General features: G+C 38.5%; 1 protein-coding gene across 1 annotated transcript in view; it reads left to right on the forward strand.

The window, feature by feature from the left end:
* The first annotated feature begins 331 nt into the window (after positions 1 to 331).
* rps6kal (ribosomal protein S6 kinase a, like) overlaps positions 332 to 23,030 on the forward strand; it is a 65,458-nt gene continuing 42,759 nt past the window's right edge. Inside the window, exons 1-5 of the mRNA XM_039694151.2 lie at positions 332 to 576; positions 5,463 to 5,519; positions 9,083 to 9,199; positions 19,289 to 19,370; positions 19,458 to 19,538. Of these exons, the coding sequence (XP_039550085.2) occupies positions 511 to 576; positions 5,463 to 5,519; positions 9,083 to 9,199; positions 19,289 to 19,370; positions 19,458 to 19,538 (403 nt within the window). The 5' untranslated portion in view covers positions 332 to 510. The remainder of the gene's footprint in view (positions 577 to 5,462; positions 5,520 to 9,082; positions 9,200 to 19,288; positions 19,371 to 19,457; positions 19,539 to 23,030) is intronic.

Below are 23,030 nucleotides of genomic sequence, written 5' to 3' on the forward strand. Positions count from 1 at the left end.
ACTATCTTGAGGCCACGAGTTACTATCTTGAGGCCACGAGTTACTATCTTGAGGCCACAAGATAGTTATAATTAAATTTTTTTACCAAAGTGGGACTAGAGGGGCTCTGTAGAAAATAATATATAATGTGGAATGAAGTTCCTAACAGAAGTTGGATTTTGGAGAAAGCCTTTGGCCCAATTCATTTTAAGGGTATTATTGAATGTACAAAAGTCAAACATATTGAGGCCACCATCTAAATAAGATTTCTTGAAATAATGTATGCCGTTTTTCTTGTGCTCGGTTGCTTGATGGGGAAATCCTCCGCTGGGTTGCGTCACAATGACGTCATCGCTGCCGTCTTCAGCTCGCGCGGACAGAGACGGCCATATTTGCGGGAATAAGCGAGCAGAGCGTCCCGCGCGGTTTGTGTGCTCCTGCAAATCGCCCGCGTCACTTGATCTTCATGCACATTTAATGGTCACACACGACGCAGAAATGCCTCACGGAATAAGCCTCTAGTCCAACCATATGATATCTTTCGGCCCCGCGACGGAGTCCTCGCTCAAAATGGAGGTGCAGAGCGTCAGCAGTGAGGTATGTCATATATATGACAACGTTCATTGACCAGTATTGATAATCGGCGATTTTAATGACAGTTTTGTGTGTTTGGTGATGATGTGAGCGAGCGTGTCCCTGTCGCGCGGGTGCGCGCGCGCAGTGTGGAGACTCGCGTGACGACAGCGTTAGCTCGAGCGGTTAGCATGTGATATTGATGCTACTCGTGATTCCTGCACAATATTGAATCAAATGACGCTCATATCAATGACATCGTGTTTCTGCAGTGTGTAAAACACGAGCGTGTTAATGAGTTAATGATGACAATGAAGATTAGCCTGCGCTTGTTGATCGGATTCACCTTATGAGTCATGACTAAAGCGCGCGCACGCACACACACACGCACACAGTCTCATCTGCCTTCATCTGTTAGTAACACTGATTGAGCTGTCAACTTAAATCTGTACTCGTATCAGGCAAAGGATGTGCGATTTATAGATTAATCTTTCTCTTGTTTTGTCTGTTATCCGTTCTAATAAATAAACTAACTAAAATATATATGTGTCGTTCTCTCTATGTCTTTATATAAGCCTATTCTTCAGCTCTCTGTTGAAGATATTTTCAATAACGTTACGTAAATGTTATTTCTCATAAAAGGCTTTCTGTTTTGTTTTTTTGGTACTGAGATTCTGTTTCTGAAACGCAGATTAGTGTGCACTTGGGAATGGACTTCAGTTTTAAAGGGATAGTTCACTTTGAAATGAATTTTTGATTTGTTTTAGCTTACCTCAAGGGCATCCAAAATGTAGGTGTCTTTGTTTTCGCAGTATTTTAAATTTTGATATTTTTAGGTCAAACCGTTCTTGTCTGTCAGTCATATAATGGAGGTCTATGGTCACCACCTCAAAGAGCATGCACAGAGAAGTCCAAATTGAACGTGATTTAAAGGTGCAATGTGTAACAAAGTTGAGTATCTATTAACAGAAATGCAATATGACATCCATAACTATGTTTTCAGTGGTGTATAAAGAACTTACTTAATTAGCCGTAATGTTTTTATTACCTTAGAATGAGACATTAATAGCTCCATAACCGAGGGAATCCCCTTCTATGAAGGTCGCCATGTTGTGACGTCATATTCCTACCGTAGCCGAACGCGAACAAACAGCGCTACAGAACGCGTTTCATCACTACCTTGAAAGAGAAGTAGCGGAAAGCTGGAAGCTAGCCTTACACTCCGTGAGTAGTGACTTTTCCCTTGTGAGTGGTGTAAAATATGTAGTTGGGATTGTTTCATGTAACTTAGTTCTCCCTCGCTGTGTTATGGGTTTGTTATGTTGGGGATAGATGTGCTGTTACGTTCGTGAGACAGCTGATGATTAGTATTCATGTCATTGACCGTATAACAGTACGTTACAGGAATCACTAACCCGTCGATAGAGACTTTTACTAAAGTCTTTTATCACTAAAGTCGATCGCGAAGAATTTTAAAAATCAGAGAAAAAAAGCCTATTGTGTGTAGTAAATAGTAGCTATGGGATGCGGAGATGACATGATTGTAACAGCGCGCGCAGTTCCGACCTTTGGACTCATGCAGACGCGTCCCAGCTCAGCCACAGTAACAGCTCATATTAGCCAGCTAAACTATTAATGTTACTACCCTGTTAGAAAAAATATATAGCTGCTCCCTCGCTGTATTATGGGTTTGCTACAGTATGTGGGGAGAAATGTGCTGCTGGTTACGTTTGTGAGACAATCAGCTGATTATTATTTTATTAAATTATATATTAAAACCCTTGATCCTCACCTGACTATGGCTTTGTAAACAGACAGTATTCATGATGTGGTTTATAATGGACTGTGGTACAGAAACAGTGACAATGTTACACACTCTTGGCTTCCTATGGCTATTCTCTGCTGTCTCAGCCGACGAGATGTTTGTCCCGTTTTAGCAACCGTAGCTTCTTCGAAAGGGAGGGGTGAGCAGTGGGCTGAGCCCTTAGTGCAAACCTGGTGCAAACTCGCAACCGAACCACTAGATGTCGCTAAAAGTCACACATTGCTCCTTTAATGACTCGTAAATGTAAGGACACATTGATGACCAAAGACACCAAAGCGGATTTTGAACTGCAATAAACTTTTGCGCGATATTTTAATTTTTCGAGTTTCACCTGTATATAGGGAGGAGCAGGAGTTACCTTCTTAAGTGTTATCTCCTCCTTAACACTTTACTTGAAGGGGTGTGCATAAGACTGACATAACGCCTTCATAATCATTACATGACACGTGTCATGAATATGAATGAGGTTTTATGCATGTTTGCCATTATAACATTTTGATAACAAATTCAATTTGTACCACTGTAGTTGAGGTCCCGAAAAATATTCATGACACAGTTATAACTGTACGTTCACACCACCACGACTTGAGCGTCAAAGAAGCTCTGGCCGCTATGTCAAGGACGCTTGTCAAAAACTATGGGGATCCTTGTTGACGCTTTGGACGTTGCAGGGAGAATAGAAGTGTCACAACATGAAATGTAATAAACAGAAAAAAAAGCAAGCAATACATTGAAGAAACCTTTTATAATGACAGCATTTTTATAACAGTTTTGGTCACATTTGGTGGGGAAAAAATAGTTAGCTATTATTATTATTATTATTATTTGCGTTCAAATCGGTGTCACCATGAGCAAATTAATTGCATTCCCGCCTTAAAACGAGCGTTCGTAAATATTTCAAATAAAAGTTGCGCTCATGCGGTCCCTATAATTTAACAACGTCATCATAAAAAAGCTCATCATATAACGTCATCATATAAGCTTCTCTTCCATTTTCTCGGAACTAATGTTTTGGTAGGAACGAAAGTTTACATTGTGCATTTCTCCGCAAATCAATCAGCCAGCGTGAAGGACGTCTATTTCCCGATTGGTTGCTGGGGTTTTGCCGCTGAACCGCGTCACAGCTCATTACCATAAAGTTGAGCTTCTTTCAACTTTCTGATTGACGCTCAAAACGCCCCAAAATGCGACGCCGATGGATTTGACGCTCCTTGCAGCTGAGAAAAGCCAGCTTCCATTGAAAACGAATGATTTCCGGCCGCTTTGGAAGCTCAAGTCGGCGGCGGTGTGAACGTACGGCAATGGCTTCATGACAGCCAATGTCAAAACCATGACAGTTTAATGTAATGTTAACCCTGATAAAGCTTTGTGCTTTCTTAAGTTTGATCATTAATTTTGGTTGTGTTGTCTGTAATGTCAAGTTATCATGACAAAGACATCTCAAACAATGTTATATTTGCATAATAAATGTCATAATTGAGTGAATGACACTTAATGACAGTTGTCATAAACATGCATAAAACCTCCTTCATATTCATGTCATGATTATGAAGGTGTCATGTCGGTCTTATGAACACCCCTTCAAGTAAAGAGCTACCAAAAAGGAACAGTCATCACATAATTTAGTGGAAAATGATTAGAAATGATATTCTGTACTAAGAACATGAGAATCAATCTTTTGTCATCATCCACTCTCTTCTCTTCTTCAGTGTTTGTCTATGCTGGTTTTCAAAAAAAAAATGTGATAGGGCTGCAGCTATCGATTCTTTTTGTAATCGATTAATCTAGCACTTAATCGATCGATTAATCGAGTAATCGGATAATTTGTTTATGTGTGTTTTTAAGCAACCAAAACAAATAATGTATTACGAAAATGATAAGGTGTTTGGCTTTTATTTCTTTAAAAAGATAGAGGTATTTATTCCAACTGCAACATTTGGCTCCACAACTAATTATTGCAATTTTTACCCATTTAGTGTTTATAAGTGCCAGTGCCAACAATTATATAATAAAAAACAGTTAAAACAATTTACTGTAAAAGCTGTTACATGTAGCCCATAACATGTAAAACTTTGAATACAAACTTAAATAGTAAAGCCCATTTGGCCTTAGTTTTGTCTTCTTAATACAACATTACAAAAAAAGGATTGCACCTTCTGCAAATTACCCACCTGTAAGCAAAAATAAATTAATATAAAATATCAACCCAAACAGGTACACAAATGTGTACAAATTATAAAAAAATAAATAAATGGAAATAAAACAGTTATAAATAAGAATCAGACTTTTTCAACTGTAATCTCAAGACAAACATCAGAGTGTGTGTGTGTGTGTCTCACAATATTTGTTCCTCCATCACGTCCCGGTGAATGTATGCTGAAATTTTTGTTGCGTGGCTACATAAAAGTTTAAGCATATGATGAATTGCCGCAATTGGTCGGACTGGCGCGTGAGAGAGACATGGGTGCACGCGCTCGCTTACCTCTCTGCCGTCGTGCGCGAGCCGCGGTGGAGCTCAACGTCTCGCATGCGCGCTCGCACTAGATTACAGGATATTTTAACTTGCGAATTAATATGCGGCGGTAAAACTAGTCGATCAGGAGTGGCTCAACAGGTAGATCTATAGACGAACTCATCTTTCAGGCATTTGACCGAAGGGATTGACACTTCAGCGTGAGAAATCGAATTGCGCGAGTCTCACACTGAATGCGTGAGAGTTGGCAGCCCTGCCAGGTATACTTTGCAGACACATTGCATCTTGTTCTCTCCCTTTATAAACATATAATGATCCCAAACTTTAGACATTTTATGCTATTTATGAAGTCAAATGTATCATGCGCTATGGTGTGCTTCCTGAATAACGGTCCGTGTGAAACAATCAGATCCCTGCGTGCGCGTCATAGGAATTTAACGAGGCTTCGAGGCAGATTTTTTGCCTCGAGGAATTTTTGTAATCGAGTAACTCGAATAACTCGAGGAATCGTTTCAGTCCTAGATAGCCCTAGTTTGGTGTGAATGAAAAATTACAGTTTCATGCCGCTGTATTGTGAAAAGCATCATGTGATATTTCTGTTTTTGATTTCAGGTTAATGGGCATCAGATCATGGATGAGCCAATGGAGGAGGAGTCCTACACACACTGTGTGAGTAGTTGTGTGAAATGTGTGTGTTTGTCTTGTGACCCTCTCAGATCTGCTCCACTTCCACCGGTGTGGGATTTTGAAACGCCCTTAGAGAGAGCAGGGGCACTATTTAATTGAACACATCCCAGGGCTCGACTATAAGGAGTGCCTGATGGCCCGAGACTAGCGAGAAGGATGCGATTATCATCACTGGCTTGATTGGCTTCAAAAGTTTATATGGTTATCTCAGATTTTGGTTTAATATGCGATATGAGGTTCACGTTTTGATATAACACTTACACTATACATTATGACTGGAAATTGTTTGTTTTTTAGAAAGTTTTAGCAAATTGCAGATTATAGTTTCTTATGAGAATAAATGTCTTAAATGCACAATACAGTTATTCAGTTCTCATCCTCATGTACCAAGTGAGGTGTTGTGTGTGTGTGTGTGTGTGTGTGTGTGATAGATAAGGTTGTTTGTATTGGCATTGTATGTACAAACACCATTTATTTACACGTCACACAACAAAATGAAATGTTTTTTTTTTTCACACAAATTCTGTGTTTTTTCTGGTAATCAAATGAAGACATAAAACATTAATGTTATTTTATTTTAATCATATGAAATTAAACACTTCAAACAATGAGCTTTACTGGTAGAATTAAAACATGGAAGAGAAATTGTGATTATTCCTTAAAAAAAGTTTTGATGATAATTTATTTGTATTAGTGTTAGTATTATTATGACACTTGACGTATCTAAATTCTACTGTACAATAGTAATATATTTTTGTCAAGTTAAACCGAACTTTTTTTTTTTGACTGGTTTCCGTGAAGTTTCTGTGTTTATGACATGTAAATACATGACATGTATTCTGTGTAAATGCTTACGAAGTGATTTTCAGAGCGGATCTAGAGTCTGGAGATGTAGTTCATGCATTCAGTTTGTGTGTGTGTTTGTGAGGTAAATGAAACTGTGTGTTGTCTCTCCCAAAACAATGGTAGGGAAAACTATTTATTACAAAGTTTTTTTTTTTATTTTCTCAAAGTGATTTATTTGAAATTATTTAAATAGTTATGGACTGATTATGTTCAGTTTTTATTGCAGCAATGGTGCACGTGTTTTTTGTCATCTTTAACCTTCAAATGGTCTTTGTTTCCTGTTTACACTTCTGGGCTTCGGGGTCTATACGACCCCAACAACTGATTGAGTAATTGTACAAAAAAATATACATTTTTAATCATACAAATAATACAGTGCCCTCCACAATTATTGGCACCCCTGTTTAAGATGTGGTCGAGGACTTTTAAAAATTCTCCCTTTTTTTTAAACAACATAGAACCCAAATGCAAAAAAAGAGAAAAATCCAACCTTTTATTTAAGTACATTACTTTGGTGGTAAAAAAAATGTAAAAATTTAGAAAAATAAAAACTTCAAATCATGTGTCCCACAATTATTGGCACCCCTAACAATTCCGCTAAAAAATGTAATTGATTTAAAAAAAATATATACTTTCTGTAGTTGCTAATGTTGGTCAGGATATCTAGCAACTTTTAATTAGTAATTCATGACTTCCTAATTCCCTGGGGTATAAATATGACATGACACAGAGGCCTAATTCTCTTACCCATTTGTCAACATGGCAAAGACAAGAGAACACACCATTCAAGTAAGCCAGATGTGTGTTGACCTTTATAAGTTAGGCAATGGCTACAAGAAAATAGCCACTCACCTTATCTTGCCCGTATCTAAAGTTAAAGGAATCATTAAGAAGTTTAAAACAACTGGAACAGTGACAAACAAGGCTGAAAGAGGTCCCAAGTTTATCTTACCACAACGCACTGTGAGGAGGATGCTAAGAAAAGTAAAAAAAAGTCCTAAGCTCACTGTCACAGAATTGCATCAAATAGTGGCATCTTGGGGTCACAAAATCTCCAAAACAACCATCAGACGCTCTCTACATGCCAACAAGATGTTTGGGAGGCATGCTAGGAAAAAGCCTTTTCTCACTAACACTGACAAACGTAAACGTCTGGAGTTTGCCAAGCGGCACTGGGACTTCATCTGGGATCGTGTGCTTTGGTCGGATGAGACTATATTGAGCTTTTTGGCAACAAACACTCTAAGTGGATCTGGTGTAAAACAAAAGATGAGTATGCCGAAAAGTACCTCATGCCCACCGTGAAGTATGGTGGAAGATCTGTGATGCTGTGGGCCTGTTTCACTTCCAAAGGCCCTGGGAACCTTGTTAGGGTGCATGGCATTATGAACGCTTTGAACTACCAGGACATTTTAAATAAAAACCTGATGGCCTCTGCCAGAAAGCTGAAGATGGGTCGTCATTGGGTCTTTCAGCAGGATAATGATCCAAAACGTGTGGCAAAATCTACACAAAAATGGTTCAGTCACAAACTCAAGGTCCTCCCATGGCCATCTCAGTCCCCAGACCTCAATCCAATCGAAAACCTGTGGGGTGAGCTAAAGAGGAGAGTGCACAAGAGAGGGCCCAGGATACTGGATGATCTAGAAAGATTTTTCAAAGAAGAATGGTCAAAGATCCCTCTCTCTGTGTTCTCCAATCTTGTGAAATGTTATAGGAGGAGATTAAGTGCTGTCTTGTTGGCAAAAGGGGGTTGTACAAAGTATTAACATCAGGGGTGCCAATAATTGTGGCACACATGATTTGAAGTTTTTATTTTTTTAAATTTTTTTTTTTTTTTTTACCACCAAAGTAATGTACTTAAATAAAAGGTTGGATTTTTCTCTTTTTTTGCATTTGGGTTCTATGTTGTTTAAAAAAAAGGGAGAATTTTTAAAAGTCCTCGACCACATCTTAAACAGGGGTGCCAATAATTGTGGAGGGCACTGTATATAATTTTGTTTACTTCTAATCTAATCATTAATGCTGTGTTTTTGGAGATATAAAGTACTTTTGTATCCATATACCACACAATTAATCAACTACACCATTAGCTTGCATATGAAATATTATTTTTTTATGATATATTGCATTTAAATGCTCTAGTACTAGGCCTTCATTTCTGTGTAAAAATTTTCCGATTTATGTCCGTTTTTTTTTTTTTTTTTTGGACACATGAAGAAAATGTATTTAGTTTTTTTTTCACATTTCCCATTCATTTCAATGTGGGGTCATATTGACCCCGAAGACCAGAAGTGTAAAAAATTTTTTTTACATACCTTCAGAACAACCGAATCAAGCCTAGTTTTTGTGTGTGTATAGATAGATAATGTATGAAAAGTCACAAAATCTTATTCCACTGAGATGAAGGGAACCTTTTTTTTATTAAGTAAAAGTCGATTGGGGTCGTATAGACCCCATGACCCGATTGAGGGCTACGTTGAATTGTGAGATATCATATATAACATATATTTACAGTCTTTAACAAAATATCAAATCTGTGTATTGTACATTATTATATAGGCTTCTGATCTTGAAAATATCCATGTTCAGCAATACTATGGACTTGAAGAGAATATTATGGAATGGTTTGGCATGGTTTACTTTTGATTTGTCACTTGTCCGGATGTCTACAGCTGTGTGTGTGTGTGTGTGTACAGGATGAGGGGGCCTATAAAGAGATTCCCATCACTCATCATGTGAAGGAGGGCTGTGAGAAGGCCGAGCCCAGCCAGTTTGAGCTGCTCAAGGTTTTGGGACAAGGCTCCTTTGGAAAGGTCTGTTATTCTTTTACTTCATGTGTTTATGATAGGGCTGCAGCGGTATACTTAATTCATGGTTTGGTAAAACTTTGGTTCAACAATGAGAGCAAAGAATCTGTATTAAAATGTTTTATTTTGTAAATGCAATGGCTGGATTGTGAAGTTGCTCATTTACACATGACTTCACTATGCATGTGACCCCTCTCACTTAACTATCTGACATAAGCACTAAAATAACTAGTTTCTGTTTCATTAGGGCTCCTGTATGACTGAGAACGCTCGCATCTGAATGAAACTTTTGAACGCGACACATTGTCTGAATAAAAAAGTAAATAAAAGTGATATTTTAAGGTACAAGTTCTTGTTGAAGTTTCAAATATTTTTCTCAGCATCAAATCTCAGGTTTTAAATGTTCTGTTTTCAATAAACAAAAATCAATTGTCACATACAATTTAACACTCAGGTATTTTTCAGAGCAGCTTTGGGTGTGTTTTGTCGTGGGAATGTTGCTGTGTCTGTGATTAAAGGGTTAGTTCACCCAAAAATGAAAATTAAGTCATTATTTACTCACCCCCATGCTGTACCAACCCCGTAAGACCTTCGTTCGTCTTCGGAACACAAATGAAGATATTTTTGATTAAATTTGAGAGCTGTATAACTACCACATTGACTCCTAAGGGACTGCCTCTTGACGGCCCAGAAAGTCAATGAAGAAAATGTTTAAACATCCCAAGTGACTACCGTGGCTCAACTATATGTTTATCAAGCGACGCGAATACTTTTTGTGCGAAAAAACAAACAAAAATAACGAGTTTATTCGACTATTCCTTTTCTTCCTTGTAGGCCAGAAACGAGACTTCCTTAGATTTCCACGACGCATGCGCGAGAATTGCGATCTCCTTACACTACTTCAGTTCAATTCTCGCGCATGCGTCGTGGAAATCTAAGGAAGTCTCGTTTCTGGCCTACAAGGAAGAAAAGGAATAGTCGAATAAACTCGTTATTTTTGTTTGTTTTTTCGCACAAAAAGTATTCTCGTCACTTGATAAACATATAGTTGAGCCACGGTAGTCACTTGGGATATTTAAACATTTTCTTCATTGACTTTCTGGGCCGTCAAGAGGCAGTCCCTTAGGAGCCAATGTGGTAGTTATACAGCTCTCAAATTTAATCAAAAATATCTTCATTTGTGCTCCGAAGACGAACAAAGGTCTTACGGGGTTGGTACAGCATGGGGGTGAGTAATTAATGACTTAATTTTCAGTTTTGGGTGAACTAACCCTTTAAGGCCCTGATATAATTTAAGCAAATACAACCGCAAACTGATGTGACGTCTTTTGAACAAAATCCAGCCAAAATGAACTCGAAGTAAAATTCATTTTGGGAATTCAAAAACCGTTTGTTTACCGACGTTTGCTCCGGCTGCTAAACACCTTAGTACCAGCATTGGTCCATGGGAAATTTGTAATATAAAAGCCTATTGCTTAACGCCCTGTGACTAAACAAAGGGCGCCACTGTGAGTATGCATCCCGACGCGAAAAACGCCACGTGTAAAAGCGCAATTTAAAAAAAAAAAGCCTCGGGTTCGTTCTTTTTGGTTTGACAAAAACAACGAAAAATATTGGGGTTGCGAGATTGGCACTTTTGCTCACGTGTCTGGAGCTTCTGAAGTTACAGTAAAACACAACTTGGGGGCACTCAAACACAAAAACGGTCTTGCCGAGCACACACACACACAACAGCGAAGAAATACGCCAAGTAGCGTCTACTCTGCCGGGAAGAAATAAGATGCAAGGCAAGATGAATGCAGATCTGCTGGTCTCGTTGGTGTCGGAACATAAAGAACTACATGACAAACGTGACAGCAACTACAAAATAGGACTATTTCTTTTTTACATTAACCATCATCATCTAATGTCAGGGAATGAATTTGCATGTTCTTTCGGCTCATCGTCAGTGAAAATCTCTTTCGATGTGAATACAAAAAAATGTGTTGAAAAAACGCTGGAGAATAACGTGCGTCGATATCCGTCCCGGTGTGTACGGCCCTTAAAGGGGTGATGAACTGAGAAATCAAATTTTCCTTGAGCTTTTGACATCCAAGTGATCATAATATTATAAGAACATCCTGTAAGTTTCAGAACTGAAAACGTCCTTGTTAGTCCAATAAAAGCTTTTATTGACACCAGGCTCAGCAAACGACTCGTTTTTCATGACATCAGAGAGGGTAAAACCCCACCCCCGCAGAAGAAGATCAACACCTACTTCAACATGGCCGGTTTAGCCCCGCCCACTGATTTGCGCATTACACGCATGGCTAAGTAACATACATGCCTACCTCGTGATGACAAACCGGATCGAGCTACCGAGCAATACAGAATGTTGTGCAGCGCCTGGTTGTGGAAGAAGACAGTCGCTGTATAAGCTAGGACTGCATGGATAAACTTTACTTTTAATGACGTTCCAGCTGATGAGGGTAAAACATCGTCCAACTGTTCTAGGGATGTAACGATTCACTCAACTCACGATGCGATACGATTCACGATACCGGTTTCACGATACGATTTTCTCACGATTTTTAAAACAAATGAGATTTAAGACAAATTATAAATGAAAAAGTGTCTCTTTTATTATTTCTCAGACAAAATGCTGCAGATTTCTTTTTTATTTTGAAATATATTTGTCAAATAATAAAACTACATTGAAAAAAATTTCCCTTCAAGGTTGTTTCAACTCAGTGTTTCTGTCTATCTGGTCAAGAGGCTGGACACTGGTACCTTCACACACTAAGTAAAAGACTGTAAAATTAATACCACATTGACAGGCGTTTTACATTGCAATAAAGGAAAGCTTTTAGTTTTGTCATGATTTGTATCATTAAACTAGAAAGAGTTAAAAAAAACAGAAAACATTTAGCAAAATATGCCATAACCATCAACAAATTATTTAAAAAACAAATAAATCCATGTACACAATACAACACATGGTTGCCATGGAAACACTGACGCACCTTGTGATCTCCGTAGCTCTCACACTTGTCGTATTAATGACTTTTACGTGAAAACAGAGGTGATGTGCTTCTCATGGTGGTGATTATTATTAGTTTACGAAGAGTCAAAATGCCGCCACAGCTCCGATTTGAGTGAGTCAACATCTACGCTTGCCGTCGCCATGTGTTTGGCAGCGCGTGCACACACTGCCGCGGAGCAAACCAAGCGTTTTCAATTCATTATTATGAGTGCTCACACAAGCTCAAGTTCCTTAGGAATGAAGTGAAAACACTCACTAGGTTCGCGCCAGTGTGTGCTCGCTGGTATTGCCTGTAAAGCGAGGTTCACAACTTCACAGTAGGCTATTCAGTAAATGCCCCTACTGTTTAAAATGTGTATCGCGATTCGTTTAACATTTCAGCCGACTTGAATCTCACACATTTTCATCGATTTTCAACCGGTTGTGAGTGAATTGTTACATCCCTAATCTGTTCGCTTCATTTCACTGAGGATTGTTTTGTAAACAAGACTGGATTTGCAGACCGATTAAGAGTAAAGTACGGTGCTGTGCCGTCTATATGGATCTGACAGGAATGGTGCAACACACGGACTCTGGGTCGAACATGTATGGGTGAATCATTCTGGTCGCCATTTTATAACTATGGACGTTTTCAAAACAATTTCCCCCAAGTGCACCGACGAGTGAGTTGCAACTCATTATAATATGCAAAACTGTTCTCCACTCACAGCAGTGGGCGTTTACTTCCAAGTATTCAGTGCGAAACGCCCATAAAAACCGAACGTTTTTCAGCTAGGTTCAAAACTAAGGTAGAAAATAGCCTATTACTAGTGATGCACCGATGTGAAAATTTGTGGCCGATACCGATAACCGATATTAACATTGCTGTTATGGCCGATACCGATATTTACCGATGTCGATATCCCTGTATAGAAAACACATAGCGAGGATTAGGGCTGCACGATATTGGTAAAAAATGACATTTTATTTTTCTGCGATATGTGATATAAAAACAATTTCACCAGATTACTTGAATTGCTCTATTTGGAAAGAATGAATCATTCTAGAAAGACTGGGGTAGTTTTGTCATGGAGTAAATCCGCAGAAACTAATATTAATAGAATGTTAACAAAATTTGTTAACATTCTATTAATCTATTAACCTTACACTTTACAATAAGGTTCCATTTATTAAAGTATACATTTAATGTACACTTTAATAAATGGAACCTTATTGTAAAGTGTTTCCGATTTATGTATCTTGAGCTCAGTGTTGGACAGATCAGTTGTTTTAACCATTCATTAAAGTGAATCAGTTCAAAGGAGTCATTAGTTCGCGAATCGGACGTGTCATTAACGGAACCACGGCACACGTTGTGTGATATCCAGGCAGTTTAAAACATCGCACGAGATTTGTCTCGACCTATTTTTACAGTCTATGGTCTCGACAGTCGACACAGAAAACATTTCATCAACACGATATTTTTTTTTTTTGGTTTATTGAAAGTGTGGTTTCACATTTCACAACCAGTAGTTCAGAAGAAAAAAAACTTCGGTCTTACGACCTTTTACCATCGTGTATTCTCAAAGATATTCAGTCAACTCAATTCATAAACATGCGCGAGGGGGAGAGAGAGAGAGCAAGACATTTTGAAGACGGCGGGCGTGACCGGTGCTTTCACTCTTGTTCCCTCTGTTAAACAAGCGAAAGACATTTTGAAGACGGCGCGCGGGACCGGTGCTTTCACTATCGTTCCCTCAGTTAAACAAGCGCAGCAGTCACTCATCTACATCACTTACCGGTCAAATATGGCTTTGGCGGGACAAAAATACGCATTAGGAAGGCTGGCAGAAAACAGCTCACCAGTTCCAGTCTTCGTGCGCTTAATGTTTAAACGCACTTGCGCTTTTAATACGCGTGCAAAAACAAACATCCCCGCCCCCACGCACGTCAAATACACAGGGAATGATCATCGGCCTGTTCACATCGGCCCTATTTTGACATCGGAATGATACCGATGTGTAAACAATTTACCAAATCGGCCGATGTTATATCGGCGGCCGATATATATCGTGCACCACTACCTATTACTTATTAATTTAGACGTTTTTGAATGTAAAAACCAAGCGAATGTCATAAGTTGACCTCAGAAAACAATATAAAACAATTTAAAAAGCCAGTTTAAGCCCTTTTAAGGTTTTGCCTTCATTCACGTGATCTTCATTCAACGATCTGTTTTGAACTCTTCCCCATGTCTTTTGGACCTCAACAAACACTGTCAAAGGGATCAAAAAATGACTTGCAGCAACATCTTTACATACGCCTTCATGCACAGAAAAGCCCATGAATAATGCCTTATAATATGTCAGATTTAGTTATTCTTTATAATTAATTATTTAGAATGTTTAGCACATTATAAATAATAAAAGGGTCTGCACTTTTTTCAGAAGATGCGTTTTATTTTCCTCATGTGTGGAAAGGAAAACCGGTCTGTTTTACAATGCTGTATAGATGCTAAAATAATCAAAAGTGTATTAATTCAAAAGATAGTAGCTGATCTACTATTCTTCACTATTTAAAAAATATAGTGGAAGAGGAAAGTTTTACACACCTGTTTGTGATCAGTGTGATAATGAATTGCTACTTCTGGTGGCTATCAAATGAGATCAGAGTTGGTTTCGGATATTAAAATGCAAGTAAACAAAACAAACTGAGAGAATGAACTAAACATGCTGAGAGAAGGAAATGGGAATATATTACATTCACATTCTTTCTCCAACAGAGAAGTTTATGATGCATTATATTCAGGATGTTCAATTGTTATGAAAATAACTAATTCGGAGCACATTATTTTTCTTTCTTTCTTTCTTTCTTTCTTTCTTTCTTTCTTTCTTTCTTTCTTTCTTTCTTTCTTTCTTTCTTTCTTTCTTTCTTTCTTTCTTTCTTTCTTTCTTTCTTTCTTTCTTTCTTTCTTTCTTTCTTTCTTTCTTTCTTTCTTTCTTTCTTTCTTTCTTTCTTTCTTTCTTTCTTTCTAGTGTTGTTTTTGGCGGCCTGTTTTAATTTTAGTTTTAGTCTAGTCTTTGTGTCAAGCTGACATTTTAGTTTTTGTTAGTTTTAGTCATGTTCATACTCTTTTTTAGTCTTAGCGAAAACCGATGACATTTTAGTCTAGTTTTAGTCGACGAAAACCGATGACATTTTAGTCTAGTTTTAGTCGACGAAAACCGATGACATTTTAGTCTAGTTTTAGTCGACGAAAACCGATGACATTTTAGTCTAGTTTTAGTCGACGAAAACCGATGACATTTTAGTCTAGTTTTAGTCGACGAAAACCGATGACATTTTAAGTCTAGTTTTAGTCTTAGCGAAAACCGATGACATTTTAGTCTAGTTTTAGTCGACGAAAACCGATGACATTTTAGTCTAGTTTTAGTCGACGAAAACCGATGACATTTTAGTCTAGTTTTAGTCGGCGAAAACGATGACATTTTAGTCTAGTTTTAGTCGGCGAAAACCGATGACATTTTAGTCTAGTTTTAGTCGGCGAAAACCGATGACATTTTAGTCTAGTTTTAGTCGACGAAAACGATGACATTTTAGTCTAGTTTTAGTCGGCGAAAACCGATGACATTTTAGTCTAGTTTTAGTCGACGAAAACCGATGACATTTTAGTCTAGTTTTAGTCGACGAAAACCGATGACATTTTAGTCTAGTTTTAGTCGGCGAAAACGATGACATTTTAGTCTAGTTTTAGTCGGCGAAAACCGATGACATTTTAGTCTAGTTTTAGTCGGCGAAAACCGATGACATTTTAGTCTAGTTTTAGTCGGCGAAAACCGATGACATTTTAGTCTAGTTTTAGTCGACGAAAACCGATGACATTTTAGTCTAGTTTTAGTCGACGAAAACGATGACATTTTAGTCTAGTTTTAGTCGGCGAAAACCGATGACATTTTAGTCTAGTTTTAGTCGGCGAAAACCGATGACATTTTAGTCTAGTTTTAGTCGACGAAAACGATGACATTTTAGTCTAGTTTTAGTCGGCGAAAACCGATGACATTTTAGTCTAGTTTTAGTCGACGAAAACCGATGACATTTTAGTCTAGTTTTAGTCGGCGAAAACGATGACATTTTAGTCTAGTTTTAGTCGGCGAAAACCGATGACATTTTAGTCTAGTTTTAGTCGGCGAAAACCGATGACATTTTAGTCTAGTTTTAGTCGGCGAAAACCGATGACATTTTAGTCTAGTTTTAGTCGACGAAAACCGATGACATTGTAGTCTAGTTTTAGTCGGCGAAAACCGATGACATTTTAGTCTAGTTTTAGTCGACGAAAACCGATGACATTTTAGTCTAGTTTTAGTCGACGAAAACCGATGACATTTTAGTCTAGTTTTAGTCGACGAAAACCGATGACATTTTAGTCTAGTTTTAGTCGACGAAAACCGATGACATTTTAGTCTAGTTTTAGTCGACGAAAACCGATGACATTTTAGTCTAGTTTTAGTCGACGAAATCCGATGACATTTTAGTCTAGTTTTAGTCGACGAAAACCGATGACATTTTAGTCTAGTTTTAGTCGACGAAAACGATGACATTTTAGTCTAGTTTTAGTCGGCGAAAACCGATGACATTTTAGTCTAGTTTTAGTCGACGAAAACCGATGACATTTTAGTCTAGTTTTAGTCGGCGAAAACGATGACATTTTAGTCTAGTTTTAGTCGGCGAAAACCGATGACATTTTAGTCTAGTTTTAGTCGGCGAAAACCGATGACATTTTAGTCTAGTTTTAGTCGGCGAAAACCGATGACATTTTAGTCTAGTTTTAGTCGACGAAAACCGATGACATTAGTCTAGTTTTAGTCGGCGAAAACCGATGACATTTTAGTCTAGTTTTAGTCGACGAAAACCGATGACATTTTAGTCTAGTTTTAGTCGACGAAAACCGATGACATTTTAGTCTAGTTTTAGTCGACGAAAACCGATGACATTTTAGTCTAGTTTTAGTCGACGAAAACCGATGACATTTTAGTCTAGTTTTAGTCGACGAAAACCGATGACATTTTAGTCTAGTTTTAGTCGACGAAATCCGATGACATTTTAGTCTAGTTTTAGTCGACGAAAACCGATGACATTTTAGTCTAGTTTTAGTCGACGAAAACCGATGACATTTTAGTCTAGTTTTAGTCGACGAAAACCGATGACATTTTAGTCTAGTTTTAGTCGACGAAAACCGATGACATTTTAGTCTAGTTTTAGTCGACGAAAACCGATGACATTTTAGTCTAGTTTTAGTCGACGAAAGACATGGTCTAGTTTTAGTCAATGAAAATTGTATTTTAGTCTCTTTTTAGTAGGCAATTCTTTAACCCAGTCAATATATAAGAAGCCTACCTAGTAGTAGGCTAGCCTATAGACGAAACCAATTTTTTTTTTCTTTTAGCCAAACCCATTTCAAACGATCTTATCTTCTTATAGTTATCTTTTTATATTATTGTTACCTTATAGACTCAAGAATGCATCCAGGAAGACGCTCTGAATTGAATTTACAACATATTTATTTTACCAACCAAACATGTTAGTAGCCTACACACATGATGAAATGAAAGTTTTTCCAAATGTCATTTTTTCTTTTTCTCCCAAAGACGAATCCCTTTCTCTGTAACAGACTTAACTTTGTTTGTTGTCGTTTATGCTAACGCCTGTTTCACACATACCCATTTGCAGTGCGTATTTTTCCCGCACCCATGTTACAGTTATGATTAGCGCTCATACCGCGCGCTCTGGGAGCGGTGCGTGCGTAACAGCAGAGCAGAGATCTACACACTACCTCAACAACGCGACAAAATGGATGTAGGCTAATTTAAAATACTGATTTGAAATAAAAAATAGAGGATAAATGTTATGATTGTGGTACAGCCATAGATCAGTTGCGCACTGCAAACGCAGCACATGTGAAAGCAATAACGCGCGCTGCTCCTGCATACACACTGCAACACGAACCGCATACACGCTACACACGGAGTGTGTGTGAAACAGCTGTAACTCACGCAACTGCTTCTTCTAAATAATGCCGCGAGTGGGGCTTGAGGATCTGAAGTCGCATGCGTTTGCACAGTGCGATCTAATGCAGCCCCTGAAGTGACACAGGAAACAGAAATGCTGCATACTAATAATGCAAGTAGGCTAAGCGAGACGAGATAACGTTAACATTTCGTCTCGTCTCGTTTTGGTCAACGAAAATGAAGAGACATTTTAGACATTTGTAGTTTTTATTTTTGTAAACCACATTTAGTCTCGTTTTTATTCGTCAACGATATTGCATTATACATTTAGTTATAGTCATCGTCACACGACCAGCATTTACGTTGCGTCTCGTGACGTTTTCGTCACGTGATAAAGGTTCGTTGACGATGATATTTAGTCATAATTTTCGTTGACGAAAGCAACACTATTTCTTTCTTTCCCTCCCTCCTTCTATTACTGGTAATAAATCTATTTAAAGGGTTATTTCATCCAAAAATTAAAAATCTGTTCATCTCCAGAAGATCAATGAAGATGTTTTTAATGAAATCTGAGAGATTTCGGTCCTTCCATTGACCTTTATTAGTTCATAAAGAGATTTTAAAACGAATCCATATGAATTGAGTGGTTTAGTCCAAGTTTTCTGAAGAGACTCGATTGCTTATATGAACAGATTTAATTTATCCTTTTATTCACACACAAACATTCATCAACGCACACGTCAGTTGTGGTAAACAGAAGCTCAAGCATGTTCGCCTGAAGTGGAGAACCAATGAGGTTCATTCTCGTGTAACGCAGCACGTTTGCGCTTCAGCAAGAGCCAATGAGATTTGTGAATGTGAATAAAAGCCTAAATTAAATCTGTCGTATAATACATTTTCTCCAGTTAATTTTTTTAATTTAGTGTGAAATGAGACCTGAAATGATTTTTTTCTAATGACTGACTTGAATTTTTCCATGTTGTGGACAATCAAGTTCTGTTGTCCTGTATACTGATATTAGGGAAATTGTATATCTGCTGTCTTGTGTCTGTAAACTGGAAGGTGATCTGTGAACTGTCCTGACCTCAGGTGTTTTTGGTGCGGAAGCTAATGGGTCCGGATGCCGGTCAGCTTTATGCAATGAAGGTGCTCAAAAAGGCATCTTTAAAAGGTCAGTGATTTGTCAACACATTTCTGTAACACATGTGATGGTATACTTATGTTTATTCATTATTTGTGTGTGCATGTTGTGTTGCAGTGAGGGACAGAGTTCGCACTAAGATGGAGAGAGATATTTTGGTGGAGGTCAATCATCCTTTCATTGTGAAGTTGCACTATGGTAAGACTCCGATGATTTGTGTTTCTGAGTAATAGTTATTAGGTTGTTTGCTCAACTCCCAACACGTTTGGAAAGATGTTGCTTTGTTTTATTTGGTTTGTTGGAGAAATTTTATTGGTGCAGACAATTTGCAATGAAAACATGAAATGTACTTGTTATTGTCTTATTTTGTGTGGTTTTAGATCCCAAAATCAGGACAAACGTTTCTAAAGTATAAACCATAATATGAATATAATTATCAATAATTGATAATATGAAGCGTCCTCTTTATGTCTTGCAGATAATCTAGTTAAGTAGATAATCTACTGAAATCCATTAAATAACACTTTAATACAGTTAATATAGCCTTAAAGGGATAGTTCACCCCAAAATGATAATTCTGTCAGTAATTACTCGCCCTCATGTTGTTCCAACCCTGTAAGACTTTCGTTCATCTTCAGAAAATAAATTAAGATATATTTGATGAAATCTGAGAGCTGGATCACTCCTCCATAGGCTTCTTAAAGGCCAATTTATACTTCTGCGTCGAGGGTACGCCGTAATGTACGGCGTTGGCTACGCACATAGGCGACGCCGTTGTGAGCATTTATACTTCTGCGTTCAGGTCTTGGTTGCTCTGCAGTACTGCTCCGAAACGCTAGTTGGCGGTGGAGGGTTTTAATGTTCCACTGTGTTTAGATTCCTCACGGCTAGGTTACTACAAGCAATAGCGACTGAAAGACAGCTGATAATGTTGGAGTTGGAGCTTATTGAGGTGGAAAAACAGTTCAATTTAGTGAAATTACTAAAACTGAAAGGCAGAAACGAGAGAAGACGTCGGAGGAGATGGTACGTGTGGAAATCATAGATAGTGGTGGAAATGCGTGACAAGGTACGTGCGGAAATGCATAGGTGGAAATGCGATGCTACCAAGCCGACCAATCACCGATCTTGCGGTCCGCGTCGTCGCGACGTGTAGTTACATTTTTGAAGAGGTGCGCGTCAGGCGACGGCGAAGGGTACGCGGTATGGGACGCGTCTGTGCGTATGCTACGCCGTACCTACTGCGCGCACCCTACGCAGAAGTATAAATTGGCCTTAAGGGATCAAACCTTGCCGGCCCAAAAGTTATGAAAGACATCATTAAAATAGTCCGAGTGACTACACCTTAAAGGGCACCTATTATGTCATTTAAAATGTTCCTAATATTGTTCTGGTGAGTCCCCAACAACAGTTTTACATGAATGCAATGACAAAAAAAACTTTTGTTGTCTTATAATATGCATTTATTTTTACCTGATTTGCTCACCGACTCCCAAATGATTCGTACAACGACTCATTTTTCCAAACCACTCCTTTGCGTGACGCTAATCGGCGGTGATTGGTCAGATGACAGACCCAGTCAGTTATTGTTTGTTAGCATAACGCATAAACATATTGATAAAGCACTGCTGTACTACAAGACGATCTATTCTTTATGACAACTCCAATACCAGCGACAAACATTTCACATATTTAAAAAAATTGACATTGGAGACCTAAAAGCTGCGCTGAGCGTAACTCACACACACACACACATACTTATTGCGCCTTCCCTCCTCGCGCCCCGACGCTACACAACCCATAAAAGCAACAATTATTAATAATACTTACAGGTTGTGATTCGGAGAAGAAAGCTGATCCATATACACTGGGTAGTGAGACCTCCTTCAGGAACAACCGGTTTGCGAATCCACATTTGAATTAATTTATGTTTTTGAGTGATTCGTCATTGAAATGATGAGAACACAATCGGGCTATACTGTTGTAGTATCGTTCTCGACATGATGCTATTCAGCTGAAGTATTTGTGTTCTAGACTTCAAGTCTGCGCGCGCAGTAACTGGGCGTGGCTAATGAGCTAATGTTTCGTATCTACGTCACTACGAAACAGCTAATGACTCGTTTCAAAAACAATTCATTTCATAGACTCAGAGTCGACTCTCACTTCTGAAAAACAATAACTTTATATACGGTTTCAGATATAAAACTTTGCAGGATGTTTTCATTCCCTTAGAGCTATATTCCACACCATATGAACAGCCATTTTCAAAAATCCATGATAGGGGCTCTTTAAGTTTATCAAGCGACAAGAATACTTTTGAAAAAAAAAAAAAGCAAACAAAAATAACAACTTTGTTCAACTATTCAGTTTCCTCTCTGTGGGCCTCGAGATTTCACGTAGTGAAACTGTGCAGCGCTTCTGTGTTGTATGTCACACGAAGGCTCACTATTGGCCGACGCTGGTCATGTGTGTGATGCGTGTGACGTACAACCTAAAAGCTTTGCGCAGTTTCACTACGTTTAACTTTTCTGGGCCGGCCAGTTTCGATCCCTTATGGAGGAGTGATCCAGCTCTCAGATTTAATCAATAATATCTTAATATTTGTTCTGAAGATGAACGAAGGTCTTACGGGGTTGGAACAACATGAGAAAGAGTAGGGTTGGGTATCGAGAATCGAGTATCGATTGGAACCGAGACTAACTTTTCGTTTTTCCCGCAATCGTTCAAAAGTTAAAATTTCGATTCCTAGTTTCGATATTCGCAGTCCGCCGAGCGGAAGAAGAAACCGCTGAACAACACCAACGAAGAAGCGTCTACCGGAAGTGTTGGCATAACCACGCGAGTCGAACATGAGTAGCTTACGTCGGCGATCCAAAGTGTGGCTTCACTTTTCTAAAAATAACGAAATCAACAAAAGGAGTATTTTTACAGAAGGAGTATTTCCTTAAGAAAGGATTATTTCCTTCAGAAAGGCCATTGGTTAGCAAGGTTAGCTAAACTTTTTTGACCCTGCCTTTTAAAAGAATCGGAATCGAGAATCGTTAGGAACCGGAATCGAAACAAGGAATCGGAATCGGAATCAGAATCGTTCAAATTCAAACGATACCCAACCCTAAGGGAGAGTAAAGGCCATTGCACACTGAGTCCGAAATTTTCGTATGCGTTTTTTCGTGTTCGTCAGCCTAAAAATTCGTCATGCACAGAAACATTGCACACTGAGTCCGATGCGTATTTATTAAACCTTTGCGGGAAAAAACACACAAAATGGATTCGTCAAGCAGTGAGGATGGTTTTGTTGCCCTCTATCTTATTGAACAGAGAAGAAAGAGAAAATATTGGGTCCATCCAATTCTGAAATTGCGCCGAGAGGAAGGAGAGTTCGACTTCCTTATCAAGGAGTCGCAAATTTATCCCGAGCGATTCATAATTTACTTCAGAATGTCACCGTTTTTATGCGAATCGAGCCACATATTAAAAAGAAGACCACCAATTTCCGTGAATCAATTGATCCTGAACAGAAACTCGCAGTATGTCTAAGGAATGGACACACAAACACACAGGAACACGCGCGGCCCGGCGGAAGCGCTAGGCAGACAGAACAGCTGTATAGGCTACAGGTTATAGGCCTATATTGTATCCAAATAATACATTAGTTATCGAATTGGCTGCTCAATCACACCTTAATTGATC

This window comes from Pimephales promelas, chromosome 9, assembly GCF_988280905.1.
Source record: "Pimephales promelas chromosome 9, fPimPro1.hap1.1, whole genome shotgun sequence".
Lineage (NCBI taxonomy): Eukaryota > Metazoa > Chordata > Actinopteri > Cypriniformes > Leuciscidae > Pimephales > Pimephales promelas.